The sequence below is a fragment of the Notolepis coatsorum genome (genome assembly GCF_963971535.1).
Source record: "Notolepis coatsorum genome assembly, chromosome: 9".
NCBI classification, from domain to species: domain Eukaryota; kingdom Metazoa; phylum Chordata; class Actinopteri; order Aulopiformes; family Paralepididae; genus Notolepis; species Notolepis coatsorum.
In genome coordinates this window covers 132,157,558-132,184,054 of record NC_140173.1, presented here as the reverse complement: position 1 = coordinate 132,184,054, position 26,497 = coordinate 132,157,558, and the positions used below count along the sequence as shown (strand labels likewise).

Genomic DNA, 26,497 nt, shown 5'->3' with positions numbered 1-26,497 from the left:
ATGTCTATGTTTATTTATTTGCACAATGAAACATAAGGAAAATAAATATCAAAGCAACAAATGCAAGTATCTCACCTAATAAACAATAAACAAACAATAGGGATGCTCGATATTGGCTTTTTTACCGATACCGATATACCAATATTGTCCAACTCTTAATTTCCGATACCGATATCAACCGATACCGATATATGCAGGGTTCCCCCCCCCCAATTTTTTTTTATAATTTCAGGTAATTAACATTACATATTTCTTGTTGTGGAATTAACACAACATTATGCATACTTTTGACAATAAATAAAATCAGAATTTGTTCTCACTTGCTTGCCTGGGTAAATAAAGGTTATAGAAATGTAAAAAAAAAAAAAAAAAATTCTATATTTTCCGATATCACATTTTAATGCCGATATCGGCCGATAATATCGGTAGGCCGATAATATCGGACATCCCTAGAAACAACAACCAACTGAAAATTAATTATAAAATAAGTACCAGTAAAGGGTTAGGGCAGGGGTGGCCAACCAGTCAGAGACTAAGAGCCACAAAAATTACTGTGGTACCACAAAGAGCCACACCATATACCAGCGTTTCTCAACCTTTTTTTTCAGTCACGGCACCCTTCATGTGTTTATAGGTCTCACCCTCTGGCCTCTGAAGTTGCTAATGTTTTTTTTATTTGGGCCTCACAGGGTTAAAAGTACCCTGTGAGACCCACGGTTGCAAAATTACAAAATCACTTTTAGCCATTTAAAAAAATAATGTTTATTTAAAAAATGTTAAAGGGGAACTATTTTACTATTTCTTTCACTATTTGGGCACGTTTACACAATTCCTGTGAGTCTATGGAACACCTAGGTTTTTTTCAAATGGTGAGGTAAGTACCACGTCCTTCCTTCCTCTAGATTTAACGTACGGTTTGTATTTCTAATCAAGTACTCAAAAACCGCATTTTTCTATCTTAAGCCGTTTTGAGGCTGGGCTCCAACCACTGTGTGGCCTGGTGCCAACTGCCACATCAACTGCCACATTATTATGCAGCTGAGAAATCTCTGACATAACAGATATGCACATTTTCAGATGACTCAGTTCAGTGAGGGTGAATATTGTGAGACAATTGGAAGAATGCGCCAATATGAGAATTAGAGACATAGATCCTATTAATATAAGTCCACATAGCTAAGAAACAATGGTAAACACTGAAAAAGGCCATTTATAAGATAGTTCCCCTTTAAGCACATGTATAGTCAATTGGTCCTGTTGTTCAGCCTCACAATGCTATTTGATAGTAAATGTGTTTATATGTCCCACCCTCTGGCCTCTGAAGTTGCTAATGTCTTTTTAATTTGGGCCTCACAGGGTTAACCTCTTAAGCCTGAGATATACAGTAAAAGTGTATATTTTCAGCATTACGTTTGTTTACCAATTATTTTAACTGTTAGTGAAATATAAGATTATAGAAATCAGAGACTCAGGGCTTTCAAATTTCGAAAAACTACCCTACCCAGCTCACGCCAGCCCCTGTCAATCATCTGACTTCTGGATTTACTTTTTTATTTCTCTTATTTTTTGGGATTATCTCCCACAAACCTGAACGTTATTGCCATAAAACAGAACGCAGTTAGTTTCTCTACCTTTCTGTGAACGTCTTGCAAAAAACGGTGTTGCAATATGATGAAAAATGGTGGAGAAATTTACATTATAAAAAAGATGGCAGAATTCAGTACTGTATCTACAAAACCTTCCGTTTAATCATCTTCCCTTTATTCATTTGCTTAGATTTTTCAGGTCTGGTCAATTTTAGCATGGTGTTATTCACTGTCAAAGATAAACATTTGTTTAAATAGAATTGATATTCTCCTTTGGTTCATTACAATTTACTCAAGCCTAGTAACAGACACACTATTTCTGACACTGATCCATATATGTCCCTAGATTCAGATACCAAGAACATGCAAATGGACAATTTTTTTTTTTATGGATGGAAGAGCCGCACATTGACGGGCAAAGAGCCACATGCGGCTCGCGAGCCGCGGGTTGGCCACCCCTGGGTTAGGGTAAGGACATAATAGGTAATTGCATAATGTAGCACAACAGCATCATTATTTAAATGCAGTGTGTGTGTGTGTGTGTGTGTGTGTGTGTGTGTGTGTGTGTGTGTGTGTGTGTGTGTGTGTGTGTGTGTGTGTGTGTGTGTGTGTGTGTGTGTGTGTGTGTGTGTGTGTGTGTGTGTGTATGTATATGTTGTGTGCGCATGTAGGCTACCGTACATGCCCAATCAACGCACCTTGATATATAAAAGTAATACATATCAAAATAAAAAAAGAACTGAAACACAAAATAAACAACATATGAAGCAGTACACTAAGGTGAGGTAAAACCCATGCTTATAATTAGCTTCACTCACAAACCATTTGTCCTATGGTATAGTATTTATAATGCTGCTGTCTGTAATCTGTAGTACCCAGGGGATAATACTGGTAGCTGAAGGACTCTATTAGTCATGTCATTCTAAAGTAGTAGCCACTGCCCACCCAGGTTCACCCAGACCCAGTCCATCCCATCAGGACTGAGCATACACCTGTTAAACAGTAGGAGACATCTTTCCACTCCTCTCTGCCTATTATGTCACCATGGTCAGTTAGAACATGAACAGCATGAAACAGTCCCATGATTCAAAGGGAAAAAAGGCCTGCACACACACACACACTCATACATGCACGCACGGACGCAAGCGCACACACAAACACACACACACACACACACACACACACACACACACACACACACACACACACACACATACACATACACATGCACATGCACATGCACATACACACACACACAACATGCATGCACGCCCACCCGCGCACACACACATGCACTTCAGCTCAGAAAAATCATACTCTATCACAGGCATCTGTCGGTCTCGCGTGACAGTTGGAAATCAACTGAACACATTGGTCTCTTATCTCTCTCAGCGAGAAAATGAAGGCGAGAGGCGGAATAGAAATTCGAGCAGGATGAGATAAAGTGAGTCCTCTCCACATCCTGATATCTTTGTGTTCTCAGAGAATATTCAGATTTCCTGCCAAGATTTCATAAGAAATCAGCCGAGAGGGCCAGAAAAAAAACCCTAAGGCCAAGTATTTGTCTGTAATGCATGCCTGTTCTGTCCTGTTTTGCAAATAACTGTGGCTTTGTGTTTTTTCCTTTCACATGTCAGAGTCAGACCTTTCCCTGTAACGTTTTGGTTTGCTATCCCTCATCAGCCCGGGACAAGAACATAATTTCCTCTTTGAAGCTGTCTTGTTGAATGCCTCATATTTGCTCTCTTCGCTGCGCCTAAGCCAGGGGCTTTCCAGAGGCAGGGTACTGTACAAGTTCAAGAGCAGTAACGAGATAAGTCACTATGAGGTAGGGATGGGAATTGATGAGATTTTATCGATATGATTCCATTATCGATTCTGCTTATCGATCCGATTCTTTATCGATTCTCTTATCGATTCCTGGTGCATTTATAATTTAAATAAATAAATTGGAAATGCAACAGAACTAAGCTGGTTAGAATAACATCATGCAACTTGACATTTCTGATTGTCATTTATCATTTATTGTTGAGCCCCCATGTCAGAAAAATACAAAAACTGTAAAACATTTTTTAACTATACACTTAAATAAAATTATGTATTTGAGAACAAATTTAATCTATTGAACTGTAGTTGCATTCAAAATTATTGCAAAAGAGAATTTGTTAGCAATAACCTACCTGTATAAATAAAGGCCAGCTCAGTGTTCTCTCTCTGTGTCTCTCTGCAATGAGCATGGCTATTTAGCTAGCTAGCGGCTAACGTTACTTTACTTTCAGTTTTCACTGTACACACAAAACGGTCGCAATATCGAGCCCTTTAGGTTTTGCTAGTCAATGAATCAAATAGTCTGCTATGGCTGCATGCGTGGCGCTAACGTTATTGTTTTTAAAGGAGCAACTGTCGTAAAAACATGGCATCGATAAGAGAAATCGATAGTCACGGAGGCATGCGATTCCAGGAATCGGACAATTAGGAACCGGTTCCCAATCGATTCCGATTCTCGATTCCCATTCCTACTATGAGGTGCATTGGGAGGAGGTGTGTGTGTGTGTGTGTGTGTGTGTGTGTGTGTGTGTGTGTGTGTGTTTGTTTGTCAGAGAGGAAAGGGATTAAGTGTAACAAAGGATATCTCAAAATGCAACTGGATGAATAAGGAGATGTGTGTGTGTGTATGTAGTGTGATTCTGTAATACCTAATCACGTTTCCTCATTTGCAGTTAATCACCTCAACAAATTCTCGACACATTGTCTAAACACTCTTCACCTTCGTAGAACCAGTTTCACAGTTCACACCCAGTTTTACGCTTCACAGACGACAACAGCAGCTGTGAATTAGAAAGACGGATACATCCCCAATTAAATCACAGTTTGTATTTAGGTGGGACTCGGAGGAGAATGTAAGAACACATAACCATAGAATAGAATAGAATAGAATAGAAATACTTTATTTATCCTGAGGGAAATTCAGCACTACATATTCACTGACATTAGGATAGGAAGTCGACGAGGCATAATTGTGTGTGTGTGTGTGTGTGTGTGTGTATGTCAGAGAGGAAAGGGATTAAACAGCCAACATGTGATTGTGTAGTAGGGATGCTTGATTATGGCAAAAGTCATGATTATTTTGATTGATATTGAAATCACGATTATTAAACACCATTACTCATTGATTTGAGAATATCATATGATGACGACTGAATTTGTTTGACCTTTCTTCTCGACCAAAGGCTGCTGTCATCTTCTACAAGTTACCAAAGATGTTTTTAAATAACTGGAGAGACGCGCTGTGGCTCCCTCCTCCCGCTCAACTCAAGCTGAAACTACTTGGGGGGGTAAAATGAGGGCAACACGGCATATGGCACAATAATCGTCTTATCTTGATTATTTTGTTTCATGAATACGAAGCCAAAATTGTAATTTAAATTGAATCTTGATTAATCGCCCAGCCTTGATTAGGCTATTGCGTAGCCTGCGCTCAATTGAACACCACAAACGCAACACCAATGAATAATTCAAGTGAATGCAAATAAGCCCCTAAGAAATCCACAAATTGATTGATTGATTGAAAACTTTATTAACCGATTGCAGAATGGGTACAATACAGTACGGCTCAATACAAACAACTGCTAAGAGGATGCAGACCAGAAAAATACTTTAATCTTGTTTACATAAGGGTCCTCCATTCTTTTTCTTTTTTTTAACATGTTTTTGTAGATCTTTATTGGTTTGTACTACCGGGCAGTCCGGTAGAGAGAGAGGGAGAGGAGGAAATGGGAGACAGAGCAGGGGAAGACATTCGGCAAAGGACGCCGGGTCCGTGAGTCGAACACGGGTTGGCCGTTTCGCGACTCAGCGTGTTACATGGTGTGCTACTAGAGCGCCCCAGGGTCCTCCATTTTCAATTCATCAAGACATTTATGACATACAAGACATACAAATATACAGTACTGTGTACCCCGCACACACAAATGCACACACACTGTGTTTAAGTTATTAAATCATAATAATTGTCCAAATCTCTTGTCGGTTTTATTTATTTTTTAATAGGCCTTTATTTTCACAAGTACATTTCGGACAAGTAAGTTTAGCTAGTAAGTAAAATATCTGAGCCACTTGTCCGAAGGTTAATGTCAAGCCCTGGAATATATATATATATATATATATATATATATATATATATATACGGTATAAATATATATACTTACCATATATATTCGATCCACATCTGTCTGTACATACTGTATATACTATATCTATAATATCTGTATATAACCCTACTATACCTACTCTTACTAGTTATGCTGTTGCCCAGTGTGACTTACTACCATAGTGTCTTTATACTTGTATGACTGTACATAATAATACTACAACTCTTATTACTCAGTAGTAGTAGTATCCAGTTTAATCAGCTGTACATTGTATATTACTACTGCACTACATTTGGTAGGTAATATTTGGTTGGATGCCAAACTTCTTTTCGTTGTAATAATAATAATACAAAAATGTATGTTGTTGTTTACATGCGTGCATGTATCCCCTCCATACTTCCCATTTCCCCATGTGGAAGGCACTTGATTGGATAAATGACAGGCTGGTGCTCTAGTGCGACATCTAGTGGCTGAATGTTAACTATAGTTATAATAGTTAATTAATTAACAAATACATTTGATTTATAGCACCTTTAAGATTGCATAGCAATAGCATTAATATACAGTATATTGTGTTGGTTTGTCAAAACACGCCCTTGATGCACACACATGTGTTTGGTGAGGGACAACACATCAAACCGCAGTACAGATAATGTGCACGTGTATCTGTCTGTACCCTTGAAGCAGAGGCTGTATGTTGTGACGTATATATTGATTGTATTGTGACGAGCCTGGTGGTGTTCAGGCTCGACACGGTTCAAAACAAACAAATTGAACTGTCCACACAAGCACAATTTCAATAAATAAAATATATAGCTATTGAATAGACGCAACAATAGTCCAATGGGCAATTAGAATAGTCGGATAACAGTCCAGGGTCAAAAACACATATCAGGCTCTCGTACAAAAAAGGGAATGTTCAATACTCAGGGTTTGTCTTCCGGTCCAGGGTCAGTTTCACAAGGGGGTTTCTCAGCCAGTCTAGGGTCCAGTACCACGAACACCTTCTCGCTTTCTCCTCTCCTTACAACTACCTCTCACCTCACAAACTCTGGATATCGCTCTCTCTCTGCACTCTGCTCCTTCCTCACCTCCACTCACCATTACTCTGTCTTTCCTAGGGTTTTATGTTATGTGGTGTGTGTGTCAGCGTTTCCGTTAGAACATATTCGTGCCGGTCTGAGTGTCCTGCAATATTTCTATCACCGGACATATTCAAGAAATTCCGGTCAGAGTTTTAAACAGCAGTCTATTATAATCACATTTTTATGAGCTAACGAATTCCGTTATAATTGGACATGTGTATTAATTACATCAAGCGAAGAATGAGAAATTGATTTGCAGAATCAAATTACTATCTCTCGCCTCTCAAGTTAGTGCGATACGCTACCAGCATCAAGCTCCCGCCCTGCAGGCTCCCGCTGCAGCAGCTCTGTCACACGCACTCCCAAATGAATCTCGAGTCGACATCGCTTCACCTCGTTGTATCAGACACGTCACACATATCATAATGTTCAACTTCACACACAGCAAACTGTAGTTGATCATCACATTGCCTCGTTATGCAGAGAGGACGAGCCACGTGCGCGTAACGCATTTGTTAATTTCATTATAGGTTATAGCCTACATTTAGTTATAATCAATAATATGCATTACTATGTGACACGGCAGTCAACCAACAGTTGCATATGATTAAAAATGTCAACACTCACTCACCCCGTCTCTCGTTGTGACTATCCGTTTTGTACCTGCGACGGCTGCGAGAACAGTGACTTTAGTTGCTGGTTCGACTTTAATAGATCCCCATTGGAACAGGCGAGGCTCGCAACGGTAGCAGCAGACTGGGGATGCTCTTTGTGGTTCAATCAATAAATTAATAGTAAAAGTACGCTCGACATTTTTGTTTCTTTTCCGCGGGTGCCACCACGGCATCAGCGTCAGCGGTCTCTGTGACTTCAAGTTCAGAAGACTCATCTTCGTTGTCATTATTAGACCTGCTTGTGCTTGGTTTCATGAAATATTTACTAAGCTTAGCTTGTTTCGCCATCTCTCTCTCTTCCTCGTGTACCTGTTTGTCGTTATGATGGCCAGAGCGTGCAGGCTCAAAAAAAAAAAAAAGTTAAGTTTCACATTTGCGCGGCGCCATCCTATCAGAGTGAAGCAACAATGAAACTGAAAATAGAATTATTGTTTCATTCATCGCATAGGCTATTTAATTTTAGCCGATTTTAATACAATTCAAATAATAAAATTGTGCTTAGAGGAATTATTTTCACCGGACATTAAGACCGGAGATATTTAAATAGTCGGACTTCAACATATTTTGCCGGTCAAAAACCGGTAATTACCGGCTAACGGAAACGCTGGTGTGTGTGTGTGTGGGATGTGGGTGATCACGTGGTGCACAGGTGTGTTCTATCACTCCTAATCATCTCCCTAATTGACTCCTCTGCCCGTGACATTAATAATAATATATATATTTTTTTTGTATACTAGTGAAGCACTGCCTCACTAGTAGTCATGCATTAACCTCCACTGCTCCACGTAACCATGGAACGGGGGATGATATCTGCCACAGTATGTATAGAAGAAGTGAGGCCTGGAATCAGAACTACAGGAGTCTGCCAGTCTGGTTATATAAACATTTATACAGAACATCATCTAAGAGTGTAGCATGGTCTGTCTCAGAGTGATGGAGGTTACAGCCACCCTTCTAGAACACAGCCTGACCTTCTAGGGAAGAAAGGAGACACAATGTTACCAGCTGAACAACAACGCCAGGCACTACTATGTTTTGGAGATTAGTGGAACTAGCTGTCCTAACAAGGCACATGTTACTTGGGTCATTCGGGGACTCAAGATGGGGATCCCTCAGTCAGCTGTCTGAATGCAAATCAATATTAAGACATTGATAATGATGATATGATATTATTATGATATTAATATAATGATATTAAGATTAAGGGAGTACATACACACAGTATAAAGATGTGTGTGTGTGTGTTCGTGTGTGTGTGTGATTGATTGATTGATTGAAAACTTTATTAACAGATTGCAGAATGGGTACAATACAGTACAGCTCAATACACACAATTGTTAAGGGGATGCAGACCAGAGAAAGACTTTCGTGTGTGTGTGTGACTGTGAATACACACCATACAACATGTGTTGTACTATATGTTTCAACTTGGCTGTCAACTGGCAGTCCTCTGCCTAAAATATTTCCAAATGTGTGTGAGTGTATGTCTATTGTGTGAGTGTTGTGCACATACCCATGGAGATGTGGAGAATTGTATACTGACTTCTGTCAGACAGGGATGCCTCTTATCTTTGTGTTTACAGAGAAACAGCGTGATTCCACTCCATTTATCAGTTTACATTCCTTGCAGCGTGCTGACATCGCTGACATCGCTCCACACTCCCAATTTGTGTTTAAAAGCATCTCCGCATTTTTTACAGAGAGTATTTGTATTTGATAGTTTATTTGATAGGGACAGCACATGTTAATGAACATCAAGTACAAAATACAAAATGTAAACATGCAGGGTTGTAGCAAGAGCTAATTTACACCCGTAGTCCCTAAACAGGAGACAGCAAAACTCTTTCAATAAATAAATAGCCTGCTTAGGGCATTGTGACAAATAATGATAAAAACAACAATAAAAACAAGAAACAAGTTACATAAACTAAATCAGATTAAAAATTATCACAGTTCTGGTTTGCCTTAAGATGCCGTTAAGATGGGTCTTGAACATGGAGTATGTGGGGCACTCTCTAATCACAACTGGTAGACTATTCCAGTAGTGCACCTTTAACAGAGAACACAGTTTTAGCAAAGGTAGTATACCGAAAAGGCACCTTACAGTCCCCTCTACTGATGGCCCTGGTGGTAATGCCAGTGTCTCCTTTTTGTTGGATGAACTCATTCAATGTGGGAGGGGCAAGTCCATGCAGAACCTTGTACATGAAGCAAGTATATTTGAAAACTTGGAAATTCTCGAAACTTAGCATGTTATGTTTTTCTAAAATATTACAGTGATGAAATGAATTTGGTTTCCTATCAAATACTTTTATGGCTTTTTTGTAGAGTAATTCTATTGGTGTAAGAGTAGTGACATATGAAAGAGACCAGTTGATAAAACAGTACTCAATGTGTGATAAAATCATTGAATGCAGAAACATCCTTGCAGCATTAACTGGAAGGCAGGGCCTGATCTGCCTGAAGTTTTTGATGTTAAACTTGACTGTGTTTGTTACTTTCTTCACATGACTTTTGAAGGTCAATGTAGAGTCCAATGTGACCCCAAGATACTTAAACTCGTTTACAATGTCCAGCTCCGCCTCTCCCAGAAACACATTAGAGTGAGTGACCTCTACTGGTGACTTTGTGAACACCATACACACTGTTTTCTTGGTGTTAAGTAAAATACATGATTTTGTTAGCCAGTCTTGAACATGAGTCATTGCAGATGTCAGAGTTGCAGAGGCATCTTGTATTGATTTTGCAGATGTAAAGATTACACAGTCATCAGCATACATTTGGACATTGGTGTTTTGGCATGCATCAGGTAGGTCATTGATAAATAATGAGAACAGTATTGGCCCAAGACTTGAACCCTGTGGAAGGCCTGTATAACAGTCAAGGTAGGGAGATTTGACACCATCAACACAAACACATTGCTTTCTACTGGATAGATATGATTTCATCCACAAGAGAGCTCTTTCAGAGAAATTAAAATGTCTAAGTTTGGACAATAGAACTTGGTGGTTGACAGTATCAAATGCCCGCTTACAATCAACGAAGACGGCACCAGTGTCCAGTGAGTATTTTACTTTTTCTAAGAACATAGTTTGCTGATTCTGTTGAATGATGGACGCGGAACCCGAATTGCATGGGGTGCAAGAGGGTACAGCTTTTATTTAGATGTTCATTCAATAGCTTTACTACCCACTTCTCAGCTACTTTAAATATGACGGGAGAATACTGATTGGCCGGTAGTTAGCAATGTCATTTTCCCCCCCAGATTTAAAGATTGGGGCAACCGTGGCCACCTTCAATGCTGAAGGAACAGTTGATTCCCTGAAGGACAAATTGACCAGATGTGTGATTGGGGGGACCAAAATAGTCTATATGGGTTTTCAAAAAATTGGTATCAAGCCCATAGGCATCCTTAGCTTTGGAACTGTTTAGTGTACCAATAATATTGGTCACCTCCAACTCTGTTATTTCCTCTAAATTAAAAATAGGCTGTGCATATCTGTGGTATATCTTTGCTCTGCATGCTGACAGTTGGAAGGCTGAGAGTAACAAGGGAGACACAGGAGGGAAGGCTCGTGGCAGATGCACCGTGTTTGAGGCAGCAGGGGTCCTCACTCAGTGCACAGTGCACTCAGTGCTCCCCTTAAAGTGCTTACCGGCTTTTCCAGAGTCAGACAAGATGATAGATACCAATTTTCTCCCTGTGCATTCAGTAGAAAGTTATCCAGCTGCGAGCTAGCCTATAGTATACAGATCAGCCAACCTAGCTTAAAACTCCTGATAGAGGTGTTTTATGGTATCCGCCTCCATTAATTTGTGCTAAGCTAGGCTAGCTTGCAGCTGGATAGCTTTCCACTGAACGCACAGAGAGGAAATTGGTATATATCTTCTTAATTTCCCATAATGTTGGCATTTTCCTTTAAAGTTTGGTTTAGGTTTATTTTATTTGTTCAAGGGGGACAGTGTACATTAATAAAACATTTTACAGATGTAAATGCACCCAATTTTAGCCAAAAGGCTAATTTCCATTGGCAGTCCCCCTGCCAGAAGGTACAGGCTAAAATCCTGTGTAAAAAAAGGGTTAGCAATAAAAACAGAATAAAATCAAGATAAATAACATTAGAATATTAAAAACACAACAAAAGCACATAGACATAGTAGGGATACAGGTCACAATACAGTCATGGACACAAGGACAGAGCACATCATGACATATTAAGAGACCCAGACATAGACAGACGCACCATATCCACGCACACACATACATACACAGACACCTCAGTGTTAACAGTTCTGGTTTTCAATGAGCCAATCCCTAACCCTGCACTTGAATGAATGGTATGATGTGGACACTCTAATTGTTTGAGGAATTGAGTTCCATTGGTGGGATGCTCTGTATGATAAGACGGCCTGGCCAAATGCACTTTTTTTTAAAGGGATTGTACAGTCCCCCCTTAAGTTAAGGGTGGCGTATTAGGTTCTCTTCTGAGTGTGGCGGTGGTGGAGTTCTACCTGATCTCATTCCTTGGAGGTAAAAGGCCCGCAGATTAGGCACAGTAAACAGTGGCGTCCTTTCAGTAAAAGGCAAGGTATGGCGAAGAGGGGGGGGGGGGGGGGGGGTGAAGGGGGGGTTTCCCCCCCTTGGTGGAATTTTTTTGTCAAATCAGTTGTGCAATAGTCACTTTTGGTGAGTTGTTTCTATACAATTCAGTTATATGACATTTAGGTATGACACAGGACTACACAAGCATTTTTAGTATAGAAATGTGTCAACAGACTAAAGCAGGGAACCACAATATTTTGCATACGAATTATGCAGAATGTAATATCATAACTGTCTATTACTTTTCTTGCAATTGAGCCAATTTTCCTTAGGTACGGTTTTGAGGTGTGTGTTCAACAGAATGTAGTATCAAAAACACATTCACAAAAAGTATGGGTTACTGAATGCTGAACTGCACTATTATAATCACTAAGCCAGACCTTACCTGTGTCCCTGTATCACTTGTCTCTGCTGCCCTTTGATAAAAAAAAACTCCCTATGTCCATTTTCCTTTTTTTTGGCATATTTCAGTTAGTCACAGTAAAAGTCACCTAGTAAAAGTGAGATAATTGACAATATCAAAACATGCTAGGGCTGTTCCGAATAGTTCGAAGCTTCGTTCATAATGTTGACATTCGAATTCTAAATCAACATAAAAAATTGTAAAAAAAATATATATATATATATATTTTTTTTACATTTTTATTTGCCAAGGTATGGCGAGTGCCATACCTTGCCATACCAAATGGACGCCCCTGACAGTAAATAATGACCCACTGAGTGACACGCCACTGGACTGATTTTTACTATCGAATGTCATATCATAGGTATCCCTGCTCTAGCCATGATGTGGCGGGTCTTGCCCCCCCCCCCCCCCTGAACATTCATCAAGGCGGCTGTGAGCCATGGGTGCATATATGTGCGCAGTGTGTTGGACAAGAGCCCAGCATAGCTCGCCACTTTGGAGCTAGTGCAGACAGGAGTCTGCAAGCTCTCAAGGAAAGCCATGACCAACTGGCATTGTAAACAGGCCAGTGTGAAAGACGTGTGAGCTACACAAGGCATGTGTAACCTTCTGTGTTGTGATCGTCCATCACTCTCAACATTTGTGGTCATTGGGTTACAACACCATCTAATGTAAGCAGTGATGCAGTGGTTGAATAACAGGTTGCTGAATGATCAACTCAAGTGAGTGTTCACAGTTCACAGAAACATCGATAATCACCCATTTAACCCATTATCATGTGACCATTCAGCATTGGAAATCAACTTCATTAGATTTACTTGTCCAATGGATTATTTTTTTTATAAATGTTTAAATTAAGTTAAGTTTGTTTCCAACCACAGATCAATTCTAGACCCATGATGTCTAATGCTTGTGTACTCTACTCCCCTCTCTTTCTTTCACGCACGCACGCACACACACACACACACACACACACACACACACACACACACACACACACACACACACACACACACACACACACGCACACGCACACGCACACTTGGATTTTGTCCACGAGCAGCCACTATCTCTAATGGGTATAGATGGTAGAAAGGTAGAAAGGCCAGCGAATGATTGAATTTAAACTATATAAATAAATACAGTAGCTGAGACCTCTGTGTGAGACCATGGGACAATAGTTAGTTCTATAAAACCTGTGTCAAAATGATCTGTTTTATAATTATAATATGCAATATGACAATTGAACCTTTGCATTGAAGAACCATATAAGTCAGTTTTGAAATGATTTGGACAGCCCATATATTTGCAGTTGTAAAATCAATCCAAATCACTTGGAGTCTGAATGTGATATATGGCCAGCAGGTACTTAGCCCCTACTGTCTTTAACTATGAATGAACACAATACTTACCATCTTTATACAGTTTGAAAGCATTATTCCTCTGAAAACGTCAAATGGACTCATATTATTCTTCGTCTGAGGTACTCAATTTCATTATCCACTAACATCTCCAGTTTGTCAAATCAATCATGCCTACTGACATATATTGTGTATGTGTATTGTACTGTCACTTAAATATGATATATTTTTCATGGTAATATGTACATACGTAATCTATATTGCAAACATATAATATATACTTGTCAGCATATATGATTTATTTGACTAACTGTCTGTAATTCAAAACTAAAAACGGTGCTGGAGTTCATTGTTCCTTTGTTGTCAGCCTTCTCTTCCTGTGCACCTGTCCACCTACACTCTGGTGTCCCACTCTGCTAACCATCTATGATTTTAAATAACAAACTTGTAAATTGTCTTTCTTTCATAATATGTTTAATATATTACAGGATACAAAAAACAACATTTGATTTCTTGCTGTTCCTGAGATCGAGCTGCTTGCCATGACAATTTTATAGTTGGCAGCTTGACATTTACAGTTCTGTGCAGTCAAAAAGACATTGGCATGTCGTTTTTACTTTGAAAATAGTAGTCTGATATTATTACATCGTCATTTCTAGCTTAATTAGGGCTTTTTCAAATAAGTCCTATCTGAAGCAGTGTAGCCTGTTTCATGTCGGTTACACAGTATGCTGTAATAAATTATGACTTAATGTCATTCTTGTGTTTTTTGTGGTTCCATTTTTAACAGCTCCCCAGTGTGGATATCGTAACTATCGTGCAATGAGAAATAACATCAAATTAGATAATGTTTATGTAACTCACTTGGACTGTGCTTTCATTTCAGGGTCCATTGGGATTGTTCAATCTCGTAAGACCCTGAAAGGAAAAGAAAACTAAAACGTGTTACTGGTTGAGGAATTATGAAAAAGGTGTATTAAAGATTATTTACAGCTCTGTGCCTTGCATTCGACAGTGCACAGCTCCAGAAATAACAGCCTCTGGTTTATTTTTTACTCACACGATGGGAGAGGTGGGAGAGAGGGGGGGGGGGGTACTTCCACTTGCCCTACTGCTTCTCCACCTGTATCAATACATTCTTGGCATCATGTGTAAAACCGTCATGTTGAGAAGTGATATTTTCAGGTTAGCAAAACAAAACTCTGCACCATATGGACTTCTTACTCATAGGGAATAATGGTGTGTTTTTAGTTTTGAATTACAGACTGGTCGTTATACTGCCCTTGAGAGTCTCTTACCAGAGCTTTTCTCTATTTAGTCCTCATCAGACGCTATGGGGATGTACATCGTGCGGACCGCACACACAGCTGCTGACCTCAGACTTATTACAGGTAACCATTGGGGGAAGCTGTCCAGAGTAGCCCCCTTACATCTGAGGTATTCGTGCACGGAAGCCTCACAAGTGGAGTAAAGCGCCCTCAAATACCTTAATCTCAGTATAACACACAACACATGGTCCTTCAGAAGTGTGGAAAATGACCTTGTCTTAAGTGGAACTCTGCTACTGCTCAACCCTCATGCCGAAATAAATTGCTTTACCCTTGTGTTTTAACAACTGCTTTTGATGCAACTTGATACAGTACGTTTTTGGTTTTACAGGAGGTCCAGCTGAAGACATGGAACCAATGAGGGCACATTTGGAGGGAAACTGTGACCTCCATGTCGCCATGTTTTGATCTACGCTGGATGGATGTTTCAATGTTTTTTCCCCCCCACATGTGACACACAAGCTCCAATAGATGAACCTTTAACACTTTTCTAAGACAAACTACCCTCCGACTTTCTCATTCCCTCCCCTACATGTCTGCCACTGCCCTCGCGTCAGTATGTCACTATCAGACGACAAATATGAGGGAATTCCCCAAATGGATGACAGACACGACTCTACAGAGGTAAACAAATACAGGAAGAGGCCCGCGTTGCGCTGGTTTGACCACAGTCGCGCGGACTCACCCGAAGGTCTCGAGGTCAAGCGGGATCCTCGATGGTCGTTGGCGGCTTTGAGGAATATCACGAAAGTAAAAGTGGTTAGCTTCCTGTTGGGTTTGACGTTGACCTTCCTGATCATGGCTTCCTACATCCTGACCTGGGACAGGAACGGAATTCTGCTGACCCCGCCCCCCTTTCAGCTCAGGTCCCTCCCCATCGGCACCGTTGCCCCGGAACCTTCCGCTGATGATAATTATTTAGATCTGAAACCGCTGGTCGAAAGCATCAGCTCCAAACTTGAATACGCTCCCCGCAAAGTCACAGAAGAAAGGGTTGTAATTGACACCGACTCCCATGTAAGTTCTGGAAACAGTTTTTCACTCGAGTCGTGTTGGCTTGGGATGGAACAATCTTCACTGATGAACGTAAACACATGGCCATAAGAAATACAATATTATTTGCTAATAATTTACATTAAACTCAACATATTCATTACTATTCAGAAGTGGTATGACATACTTACCAGTAGTGTAATCGATGTCATAGCCATTAGCTGAGTTATCTCAATTCTGGCTGAGTGAGCCGGGCAGCTTCAGACAGACAGCACACAGGGTCTGTTAACAAATTTGTTTTTAAACCACACTACAACACTGTATGTGCTATTTCACCAGCACAATGGATTAATAGATGAGTAATGAATGTGTTATGAACATCTAGTGCATGTAAACCGTTACCTCTCATTTAAATGTTGCTAAAGGTTAATTATCTGAGAGCCACCTTTTGCCTAATTTTATCACTGTCCACTCCACAGTTATTCTCAGCGATTCCTCGCCAGTTCCTGTCCAGCGTCAAGAGCCCTTGCTGGCACGAGGAGCTCCCCGGTGAAACCACCGTCAACCCAGGCAGGAAGAACCTTTTCACTTTTCGCTCGCAAAGCTTCAAAAATGTCTTTGACTCTCTGAGGACTAAGTTCGACAAACGTCTGTACTATAGAGATGGCAAACAGTACCGCCTGCGCTGCCTGCCCTACTTCTACATTATTGGCCAGCCTAAGTGTGGCACGACGGACCTGTTCAACAGACTGCTGCTCCATCCTGAGGTCAGGTACACCACCATGAAGGAGCCACACTGGTGGACCAGGAAACGCTTCGGTGAGAACTCTTACCTGTATTCTGACGGACTTATGTGGATTTTCTACGACCTGTTGTTTGTGGTTGTTGTCGTGGCGATTTCTTACATGTTCACTCAACTTTTATTGCTTGCGAGCAGGTTCCTCTGACAGATAGTTCTAGGCAGAGTGGAACCTCAATAATCAGGCATTCCCAGTATTTATACAGTTGCCTAAATACAGTACATGTATCACATTGGTATACGCTTTTTTTTTTTTTTTTTTTTATATATCTTTTTCCCCCTCCTTTTTCCTCCGATTTTCTCCCATCCCAATGTTAGTCATATGCCAATTCCCAATCCCTTCCTGGTCGCTGCGCACCTACCCCCCACAGTCAGATCATCTGGGAGAGTGGAGGCTATCACGTGCTTCCTCCGACACACGTCCAGCCAATCAACCGCTTCTTTTCACCTGGCAGCGCGGATCCTCCCTGAGAGGGCGTAGCGTGTGGAAGGATCACACTATCCCACTCAGGTCCTATCCGCGCTTAGCAGGCGCCCCGACCGAACTGTAGGAGTCGCTGTTTACAACGACCCGGACCCACCCCGCCTGCTTCTCCCACCCTCTAATACAGCCAATTGTATTGTATACACTGTTCTTTTAATGTTTGTAGATGTAGAGGGTAACCGCCCCAGGCGGTTTTGGTTAAGCCTTCGCCCTTTTCCTGTTTTGCAAATGTTTAATTAGTCACACATATCGCTATAACAATATCTGTAGAGTTTGTTACACATGACCCAGGACTTCACATCACGCTGACAGTCTGGGGTCTATTTGCTCACATCCACAGAGATCTTCTCTGTTCCTGATGATTCCATTTCGATTGAGTCATTTAGCTGACGCTTTTATCCAAAGCGACTTACAAGTTTTGTACGACAAGTCAGCAGAAAGCGTACGACTCTCACAACTGAGTAACAATGTTCATCAAACAGTGCTGAAACGTGGGTGCTGCAGTGATGAGTGCATAGTAGTAAAGACTTAGGGCTAGATCCACAAAGAAAGGATTGCACGGAGCAAGTTGCACCCTTACTTACAATTCATAATTAATTGAAAATGGGGGACCCTGATGTAAACAAGACTAAAGTCTTTCTCTGGTCTGCATCCCCTTAACAATTGTGTGTATTGAGCCGTACTGTATTGTACCCATTCTGCAATCTGTTAATAAAAGGTTCATTCAATCAATCACCGTGCAGATTGATTGATTGAATGAACATTTTATTAAGAATGGGTACAATACAGTATGGCTCAATACACACAATTGTTAAGGGCATGTAGACCAGAGAAAGACTTTCGTCAGGGTCCCCCATTTTCAATTCATAATGAATTGTAAGTAAGGGTGCAACTTGCTCCGTGCAATCCATTCTTTGTGGATCTAGCCCTTAGTGTAGTAGAAAGAGTGCATGATAGTATAAGACAGTAAAAATATTAGTTTTCTTAAAAAAGAATTATTCAGATATTGATTAAAGAAGTGTGTTTGTATGTGAGCTATTTGTGCATCTGGCACATCAGGTTAGCATAATACTTACAACACATTGATGACATAGCAATATTTAATGTACAATAGCATTTATGTAAAAACAGAGTAGACAGATTGTATTACAGAGAGAATGCAGATATAAAAAGCCCTCTGATGTGCGAAAAGAACAAGTGTTCAGCTATAATCTCTGCGGAGGAACTCTCTAACCTGTAAGTGGTGCTCAAGGCTTCTGTTGTCCAAGAACCTTGGTGTTGTCCTCGACGACCAGTTGAACTTCTCTGCTCACATCGCAGCGACAACCAGAACCTGCCGATTCCTCCTGAGCAACGTCAGAAGGATCCGCCCCTTCCTGACAAAAGAATCCACCCAACTCCTCGTCCAATCAACAGTCATCTCCCGCCTCGACTACTGCAACGCACTGCTCGCTGGCCTCCCGGCCACTGCCACTAAGCCTCTTCAACTCATTCAGAACGCAGCGGCCCGCCTGATCTCAAACCTACCGAAGTCGGCCCATGTCACCCCACTTCTTAGGGACCTGCACTGGCTCCCCATTGCTGCACGAATCCGCTTCAAGGCCCTCGACCTAGCATACCGTGCGGCAAAGGGAACTGCTCCCGCCTACCTCCGGTCAATGGTCTCTAACTACACACCCTCAAGACCCCTACGCTCTGCTTCTTCTGGCCGCCTCAGACCTACTCCTATCCAAACTCCGGGAGGGTCATCAAAGAGAAGTCGCCTATTCTCAGTCTTTGCCCCACAATGGTGGAATGAACTACCCACCCTAGTTAGGACAGCCGAAACACGTCCAATCTTTTGCCGTCGACTAAAGACGCACTTCTTCAACCATTATCTGAATAAAAAAAATAAAAAATAAAAAAATTATCTAACCCTAACTAACCATACTGCCATGCACTTGTCCTAATAAACTAACCTACACTGTAGCACTCAACACTTTGACGAACATTGTTACTCAGCTGATAGAGTTGTGCCCTTCCTGATGGCTTGTCGTACAGAACTTGTAAGTCGCTTTGGATAAAAGCGTCAGCTAAATGACTAAATGTAAATGTAAATGGTGGGTTAGGGTGCCACCTTTTGTTTTTAGTGCTAATTGAGTGGTTTGCGTTGCATTCCGGTTCCAAAAGCAGCCAGCGTTGGTGTGGGGATCACACACGGCTATCCGCGCTGACAGCACTGATCACGTGGCTCCATCTGAAGAAGCGGCAGCAGCGGACTTTGTGGGTGTTGAAAGTGCCAGGCTATGTTACGTCTGACTCCTGTCTTTGTTCCAATGGAACATACATGCAGATATTATTGACCATCAGGCTCTGAAAAAAACCTAAGCTCTACACACGGGTGAAAATGGACTCTTTCCAGACAATTACGTAACGGCAATATATACAGTATGGCTAGGGATGCTCGATATTGGCTTTTTTACCGATACCGATATACCGATATTGTCCAACTCTTAATTTCCGATACCGATATCAACCGATATCAACCGATACCGAAATATGCAGGGTTTCCCCCCCAAAAAACGGAATAATTTATTTAGTTGTGGAATTAACACATTATGCATACTTTTGACAATAAATAAAGTCAGAATTTGTTCTTACTTGCTTTTGCCTGGGTAAATAAAGGTTCTAGAAATGTAAAAAAAAAAAATTAAAATAAAGAAATTTGAAAACCGATACCGATATTTTCCGATATCACATTTTAATGCCGATATCGGCCGATAATATCGGTAGGCCGATAATATCGGACATCCCTAAGTATGGCCTATATATTTCGCAAAATAGATCATGGTCTGAGATTGGTGGGTGTCAGTGGTGAGTAGTTGATGGTATGCAGTGAAGTATGCTCACCTCTTTTCCCCCCAAGGCACACAGGACATCACACTCTGCTACATCACGCTCTGTACATCACACTCTGTACATCACACTCTGTACATCACACTCTGCTACATCACGCTCTGTACATCACACTCCACACATTACACCCTGAAAAACGGGGGATCGTCGTTAGAGATTGGAGGAGTTGCGGTAAAGAAGCTATTACTTTGAAGCAATATTTAGCCCCCTTTCGGGTAAACTAAGCATTTTTGGTATCAATATGGATTCCTGGTAAATCCTGGTAAGATTCACATGATATCACACTAGCTTACCAACTGAGCCTGGCAAGGCCTTTAAAAGACAGTGATGGTGTAATGATATGGGCTGATAGCATTAGCTAACCAAACAACTTTCACATTCTACCACTGGCACCGCCAACACCGCCCTTGGGTCTGGAAGATCTCCTGCTTGTTCTTGATATAGAGTATAAGGGCGCCAGTGGCTCATGCTTGTTCTTGATATAGAGTATAAGGGCGCCAGTGGCTCGTGCTTGTTCTTGATATAGAGAGTATAAGGGCCAGTGGCTCAGGAGGTAGAGTGGTCATCTGGTAATCAGAAGGTTTATGATTTGATTCCGGCTCCTCCCAGCAGCATATCGAAGTGTCCTTAACCCCCAACTGCTCCCGATGAGCAGGTTGGCACCTTGCCTGGTTGCCTCTGCTGTCGGTGTGTGAATGTGCTCACAGGCACAGCACCTTTATTTTATTTTATTTGAAATCTTTATTTCGAACATGTAAATACAACAATATAAAATCAAAACAAGTCATTGATCTCTAGAAATTAAAAAAAATTAAAAAAGCAAAATGGCCAATGAGTCAGTGAATATGTAAGCCAAATTATGGTGGTTTTGTGGTTCCTTGTGGTACAGGTTATATCCGTTTTAAAGATGGCCTCCAGGATCGGTTCCCTTTGGGAGATTACCTGGACCTTTTCGACCTGGCAGCTTACCACATCCAGGAAGGCATAATAGGAAATACATCCAGAGATCACAGAAAGCTCCAGCTCATCACAGGTAAATACAGCTTTAAAACACATCTTTTCTAGAGTGTATTGGATTTATGATGTGTGTGTGTGTGTGTGTGTGTCAAGTCAAGTCAAGAGTTTTATTTGTCACGGTATACGAGTATACAATGAAATGCGGGTGGTCTTGCCCGCAACGTTGTGCAATACAGTGGGTACAACATATAATAGAATCCAATACAAAAACATTGTGCAATAACAGGTAACAGGTAACATGGTGTGACATCTCGGTATCTGTACATAGTTATTTACAGAGCATATAGGACATGCTAGGTAGCTTTGGTAGTGCAATACACTGTTACTGTTGCTAATACTAATTTAAAGTGGCCTTTCCTTTTGGCAATAAGTGTGGGTGTGTGCGGCATGAGTGTGTGCCCGCTCATGTTAAAGTGTTAAAGTGGCTGCTAGTGTGTGAGCGTGCACAGCGTGCGTGTCGTGTGTGTGCTCATGTGTGCTTATGTGTGGATAGTTCAGTGTTCTGTGGTACTCAATGTTCATTGTTCAGGACTCTGATGGCCTGGGGGAAGAAGCTAAGCCTAAGCCTCTCTGTCCTAGTAGCTGGGGTTTGCAGGCGTCTGCCTGATCTCAGCAGCTGAAACAGGCTGTTATTGGGGTGGTGGGGGTCTTTCATTATTCTGCAGGCTCTGGATTTGCACCTCTTGTTGTATAGAACCTGCAGGGGAGGTAGTGCAATACCCGTGGTACGCTCGGCTGAGCGCACCACTCTCTGTAGGGCCTTCTTGTCCTGTGCCGTGCTGTTTCCATACCAGGCAGTGATGTTTCCAGTCAAGATGCTCTCTACAGCCCCTGAGTAGAAGGACTGGAGTATCTTCCCCGATACTCTGAACTTCCTTAACTGTCTCAGGTGGTAGAGGCGCTGTTTCGCCTTCTTTACTACTGTGTCTATGTGTGTTGACCATGTCAGATCCTCTGAGATGTGGACCCCCAGGTACTTAAAGCTGCTCACCCTGTCCACGGTAGCCCCGTTAATCATCAGTGGTGTGTGCGTCTCCTGCTGTCCTCTCCTATAATCCACGATCAGCTCCTTGGTTTTACGAATGTTCAGGAGTAGGCTGTTGTCCTGGCACCAGCGTTCCAGTACCTCAACCTCCTCCCGGTAGGCCTTCTCGTCGTTGTCCGAGATCAGCCCCACCACCACCGTGTCGTCTGCGAACTTCACTATGGAGTTGGAGCTGAACTTGGCCACACAATCGTGTGTGTAGAGTGAGTACAGCAGGGGGCTCAGAACACAGCCCTGGGGGGACCCGATGCTCAGGGTGATGGTGTTGGAGGTCTGACCCCCCACCCTGACCGCCTGGGGTCTTTCACTCAGAAAGTCCAGTACCCAGGCGCTCAGGGCGGAGCTCAGACCTAGCTCGATCAGCTTGTCCACCAGTCTGGTGGGGACTATGGTGTTGAACGCTGAGCTGTAGTCAATGAACAACAGTCTCACATAGCCCCCCTTCTGACGGTCAAGGTGAGAGAGGGTGCTGTGCAGTACCTGGGAGACCGCGTCGTCAGTGGACCTGTTTGTCCTGTATGCAAATTGCATAGGGTCCATATCACTGGGGAGGGAGGCACAAATGTGGTCCTTGACCAGCCTCTCGAAACATTTCATGACCACAGAGGTGAGTGCCACCGGTCTGTAGTCATTTGGACATGTTGGGGAGGGTTTCTTCGGTACAGGGATGATGGTAGACATCTTGAAGCAGGCAGGGACCACTGACTCCGCCAGGGATTGATTGAATATGGCGGTGAACACCGGGGCCAGCTGGTTGGCACAGGACTTAAGTATGCGTCCTGTTATACCATCTGGGCCAGCAGCCTTCCTGGTGTTTACCTGCATAAATGCTCTTCTCACACTGTGTTCCGACAACGAGAGAGCGTCCCCGCCCCCCCGCGGTTACCCCCCCCCCCCTCCACAACAGCCGGCGTGCCAGTGACGTCACTAGCCGGAGAGCCAGCAGCGCCACTGTCTACACCAAACCGAGCGTGTGTGTGTGTGTACACATGTTTTTGTATGAGGTGTGTTTGTGTGAGGGTGCATACTGTAGCTACTGTACCAGGGTTATTATAGTTTTGTATTTTTCATTCGTTTTAAATTGTAGGTTTTCGATTCAATTTAGTTTCTATTTGTTTCCCGAGTGGGTTTGCTAGTTTCAGTTTAGTTTTTATGGTTTAAAATTGTTTAGTTCTTATTAGTTTCATAATTAGATTTATACTTTTCTTTGTAATATGGGTGGTATTTGTCAGGGGCAAGATTTAAGAAGTTCAGAACAGGTGGCATATTCTGTAATACAAATCACTCACAGTCATGTAGACATCTGAGTCTCAATGAACATTATGCACCAAAGCTTCCTCATGCTTGTTGTGTTAACTTTACCAAATTGACAAAGACTGAAGCTAAAGACACTTTATGTATATTTCTATTTTATTTTAGTTCGTTTTCTAAGTACACAATGCAGTTTTAGTTAATTTTTTTTCTTTCTAAAGTCTAGTTTTACATTTTTATTTCAGTTAAAGGGTTTGGTTAAGGTTCCTTTAACTAAAATGTTTTTTTCCCCTCACACATAGCTTTAGTTTTTCATCTAGTTTTTGTTAACTATAATAACCTTGTACTGTAGTACTGTATGTGTCCAGTGGCGTAGGGGAGGCCCCCGCACCCCCCACGGCGCGGGGGAGCCCCGGAGCTTAGGGGGCCCCGCCCCCACTGTAGGCTATCCTCATAGATTTCGTAACGCGGGAACAGGGCGCAGAGGGCGGGGCCCCCCCCTCCCTGCTATGTTGCTAGGCACCCCATCCCTGTCATGTGTATGCTGTAGTACAACAGTGTATCATTATAATTATCTCCAGCGCAAAGACGTGGACCTGTTACAGGCGACAGCAATGCTTGGTAACGCAACCGACACACTTGCCCAACTCCGAGGAGAGTTTGATGGCTTAAAAGCGCACGCGCAAGAGCTGGCATCATCATGGGGGGTCCACAGTCTCTTCAAAGACAGACGCGTAATGCTCTTAGGCCTAATACTATAAAGAACATTGAGCGTGGAACAATCAAAGACCTTGCACAAACCCTGCTCATTGAAAATCAGTCCATTTTGCCAAGTATCCCCGATGTTGCCACAGCACTGAAATTGTTTTTTAACTATACCCGTGACTGTTGCCAGTGCTGAGAGATCTTTCTCAAAACTTAAATTAATAAATACCTATTTGAGGAGCACAATGTCGCAAGAGAGACTGTCTGGGTTAGCTGTCCTTAGTATTGAGAGCCGACGCGCGCGCGCAGTATAGATTTAAAGACTGTCATACAGGACTTTGCGCAGAACAATGCCAGGAGACACGCTCGTATAAAATAATAGGCCTACAAAGCAGCTCCTGATTGCATCCTCTATGTAGCCTATAGGATGTGTTTTGTTTGTTTGTTTTTTGTAGGCTACTTTTATACAGAATGTTATATGTGAACTGTTCCGTTGTATGAACTCCAATGATGATAGCGTTCTACAACCTTCATGTTACAAAAAATACACAGCCACTTGTTTGTATTTGTCAATGATGTTTAAATCAGATGTATATTATTATACAGTTCCTACTGACCTTACTGTTTAAATCAGATGTATCTTTATACAGAAAGTGCCTACTGACCCTATACTGTTTAAATCAGATGCATCTTTATACAGAAAGTTCCTACTGTTTACAAAAGATGCCTGAAAAAGATAAACATTTAAAAAAGTGGCCGCGATGTCTATCCCATGTACTCTATTATTGATTTAGGGGAGGGGGCGGGGCCCCATGGTCCGACCTGCGGGGGAGCCCCGACATATTGCGCAACGCCGTATTTAAGCATTACATCACACGCAGGAGTGGTTTGTGACCAATAAACCATGCCTAGGGGTGGTTGTTAGGCCCGAGGCGCAGCCGAGGGTCGTTAGACCCCCCTAGGCATGGTTTATTGGTCACAAATCACGACTGCACGTGGTGTAAAGCTTTTATACAACTGCCAGATTCATCCAACCTTATTTCTATACAATAAACACACATTAATCGAAGATTTATTGAAAAAACCATCCGCCAGAAAAAGTAGTTCCCACAACTCCATGTGGAAGCAGCTTGAAGTGCATCCAACCAAACTAACACATCCAACTGTGTATTATTGGAATGATTGAGAGAAGTTGCCTCATGTGGAAGCAGCTTGAAGTGCATCCAACCAACTAACACATCCAACTGTGTATTATTGGAATGATTGATTGAAAATTTATTAAAACGTTTTCTTTGCCCTATAGGAAAAAAACGTTTTCTTCGCCCTATTTTTTTATTTATTTCTTTTAGCCTAAACTTAACCAGTTGGAAACCAGGGGTACAGTAATAAAATTAGCAATCAACCAATCAATCAATTCAATAGACCATGCTCACTTAAAACAGCGCTGCTTCTCTCTCAGTCTGACTCCCCCGCTGTTGCAGACAGGAGTGTGTGTGTGTGTGTGCGTGTGTGTGTGTGTGTGTGTGTGTGTCACAGTGTGTGTGTGCGTGTGCGTGTGTGTGTGTGTATGTGTGTGTGTGTATGTGTGTGTGCGTATGTGTGTGTTTGTGGGTACGCCAGCGTCGGACAGTGTGAGAGAGAACGCTGCAGTCGGAAAGTAGGAAGGAAGAAATTTAAATCAATCAATTAATCTATCAATCAATCCGCGATTTTTCTTTTGTTCTAGATTGAGTCAAGACCCATCAATTACATCATCCAACATTGTTTAAAATACTAACACATTCCCCTTGACAGAATCGCTTCATATTTAGTCGTTATGGTGCTTTCAACATAACCATTTGTTCTCCGCGATCCTGTTTTCTCCCGGAGTGAGCCGGGGAGGGTTATGTGATTTGGTTGTGGGCGGGTCCTGAGCCCAGGACCGTGGATTGTTACCAATAAAGACGTGTGAATGGCCAATCAGAATCGAGAAATTTGCATGCCGTTGTATAAGTGTCCATACTTTCTGTGTGAGTGTGTGAGTGTTCAGATGCATGCATCTGTTGTCTAATTAGGCAGCGTATCCATGGGAAACATCCTTTTCAGCTGGCAGTGGCTAAGGGAAGCACTAAAAA

General features: G+C 41.9%; 1 protein-coding gene across 1 annotated transcript in view; it reads left to right on the top strand.

Moving 5' to 3' along the window:
- The first annotated feature begins 15,780 nt into the window (after positions 1 to 15,780).
- Positions 15,781 to 26,497, top strand: part of LOC311234104 (carbohydrate sulfotransferase 15-like) — a 37,243-nt gene continuing 26,526 nt past the window's right edge. Inside the window, exons 1-3 of the mRNA XM_084321218.1 lie at positions 15,781 to 16,211; positions 16,667 to 17,006; positions 21,255 to 21,398. Of these exons, the coding sequence (XP_084177344.1) occupies positions 15,792 to 16,211; positions 16,667 to 17,006; positions 21,255 to 21,398 (904 nt within the window). The 5' untranslated portion in view covers positions 15,781 to 15,791. The remainder of the gene's footprint in view (positions 16,212 to 16,666; positions 17,007 to 21,254; positions 21,399 to 26,497) is intronic.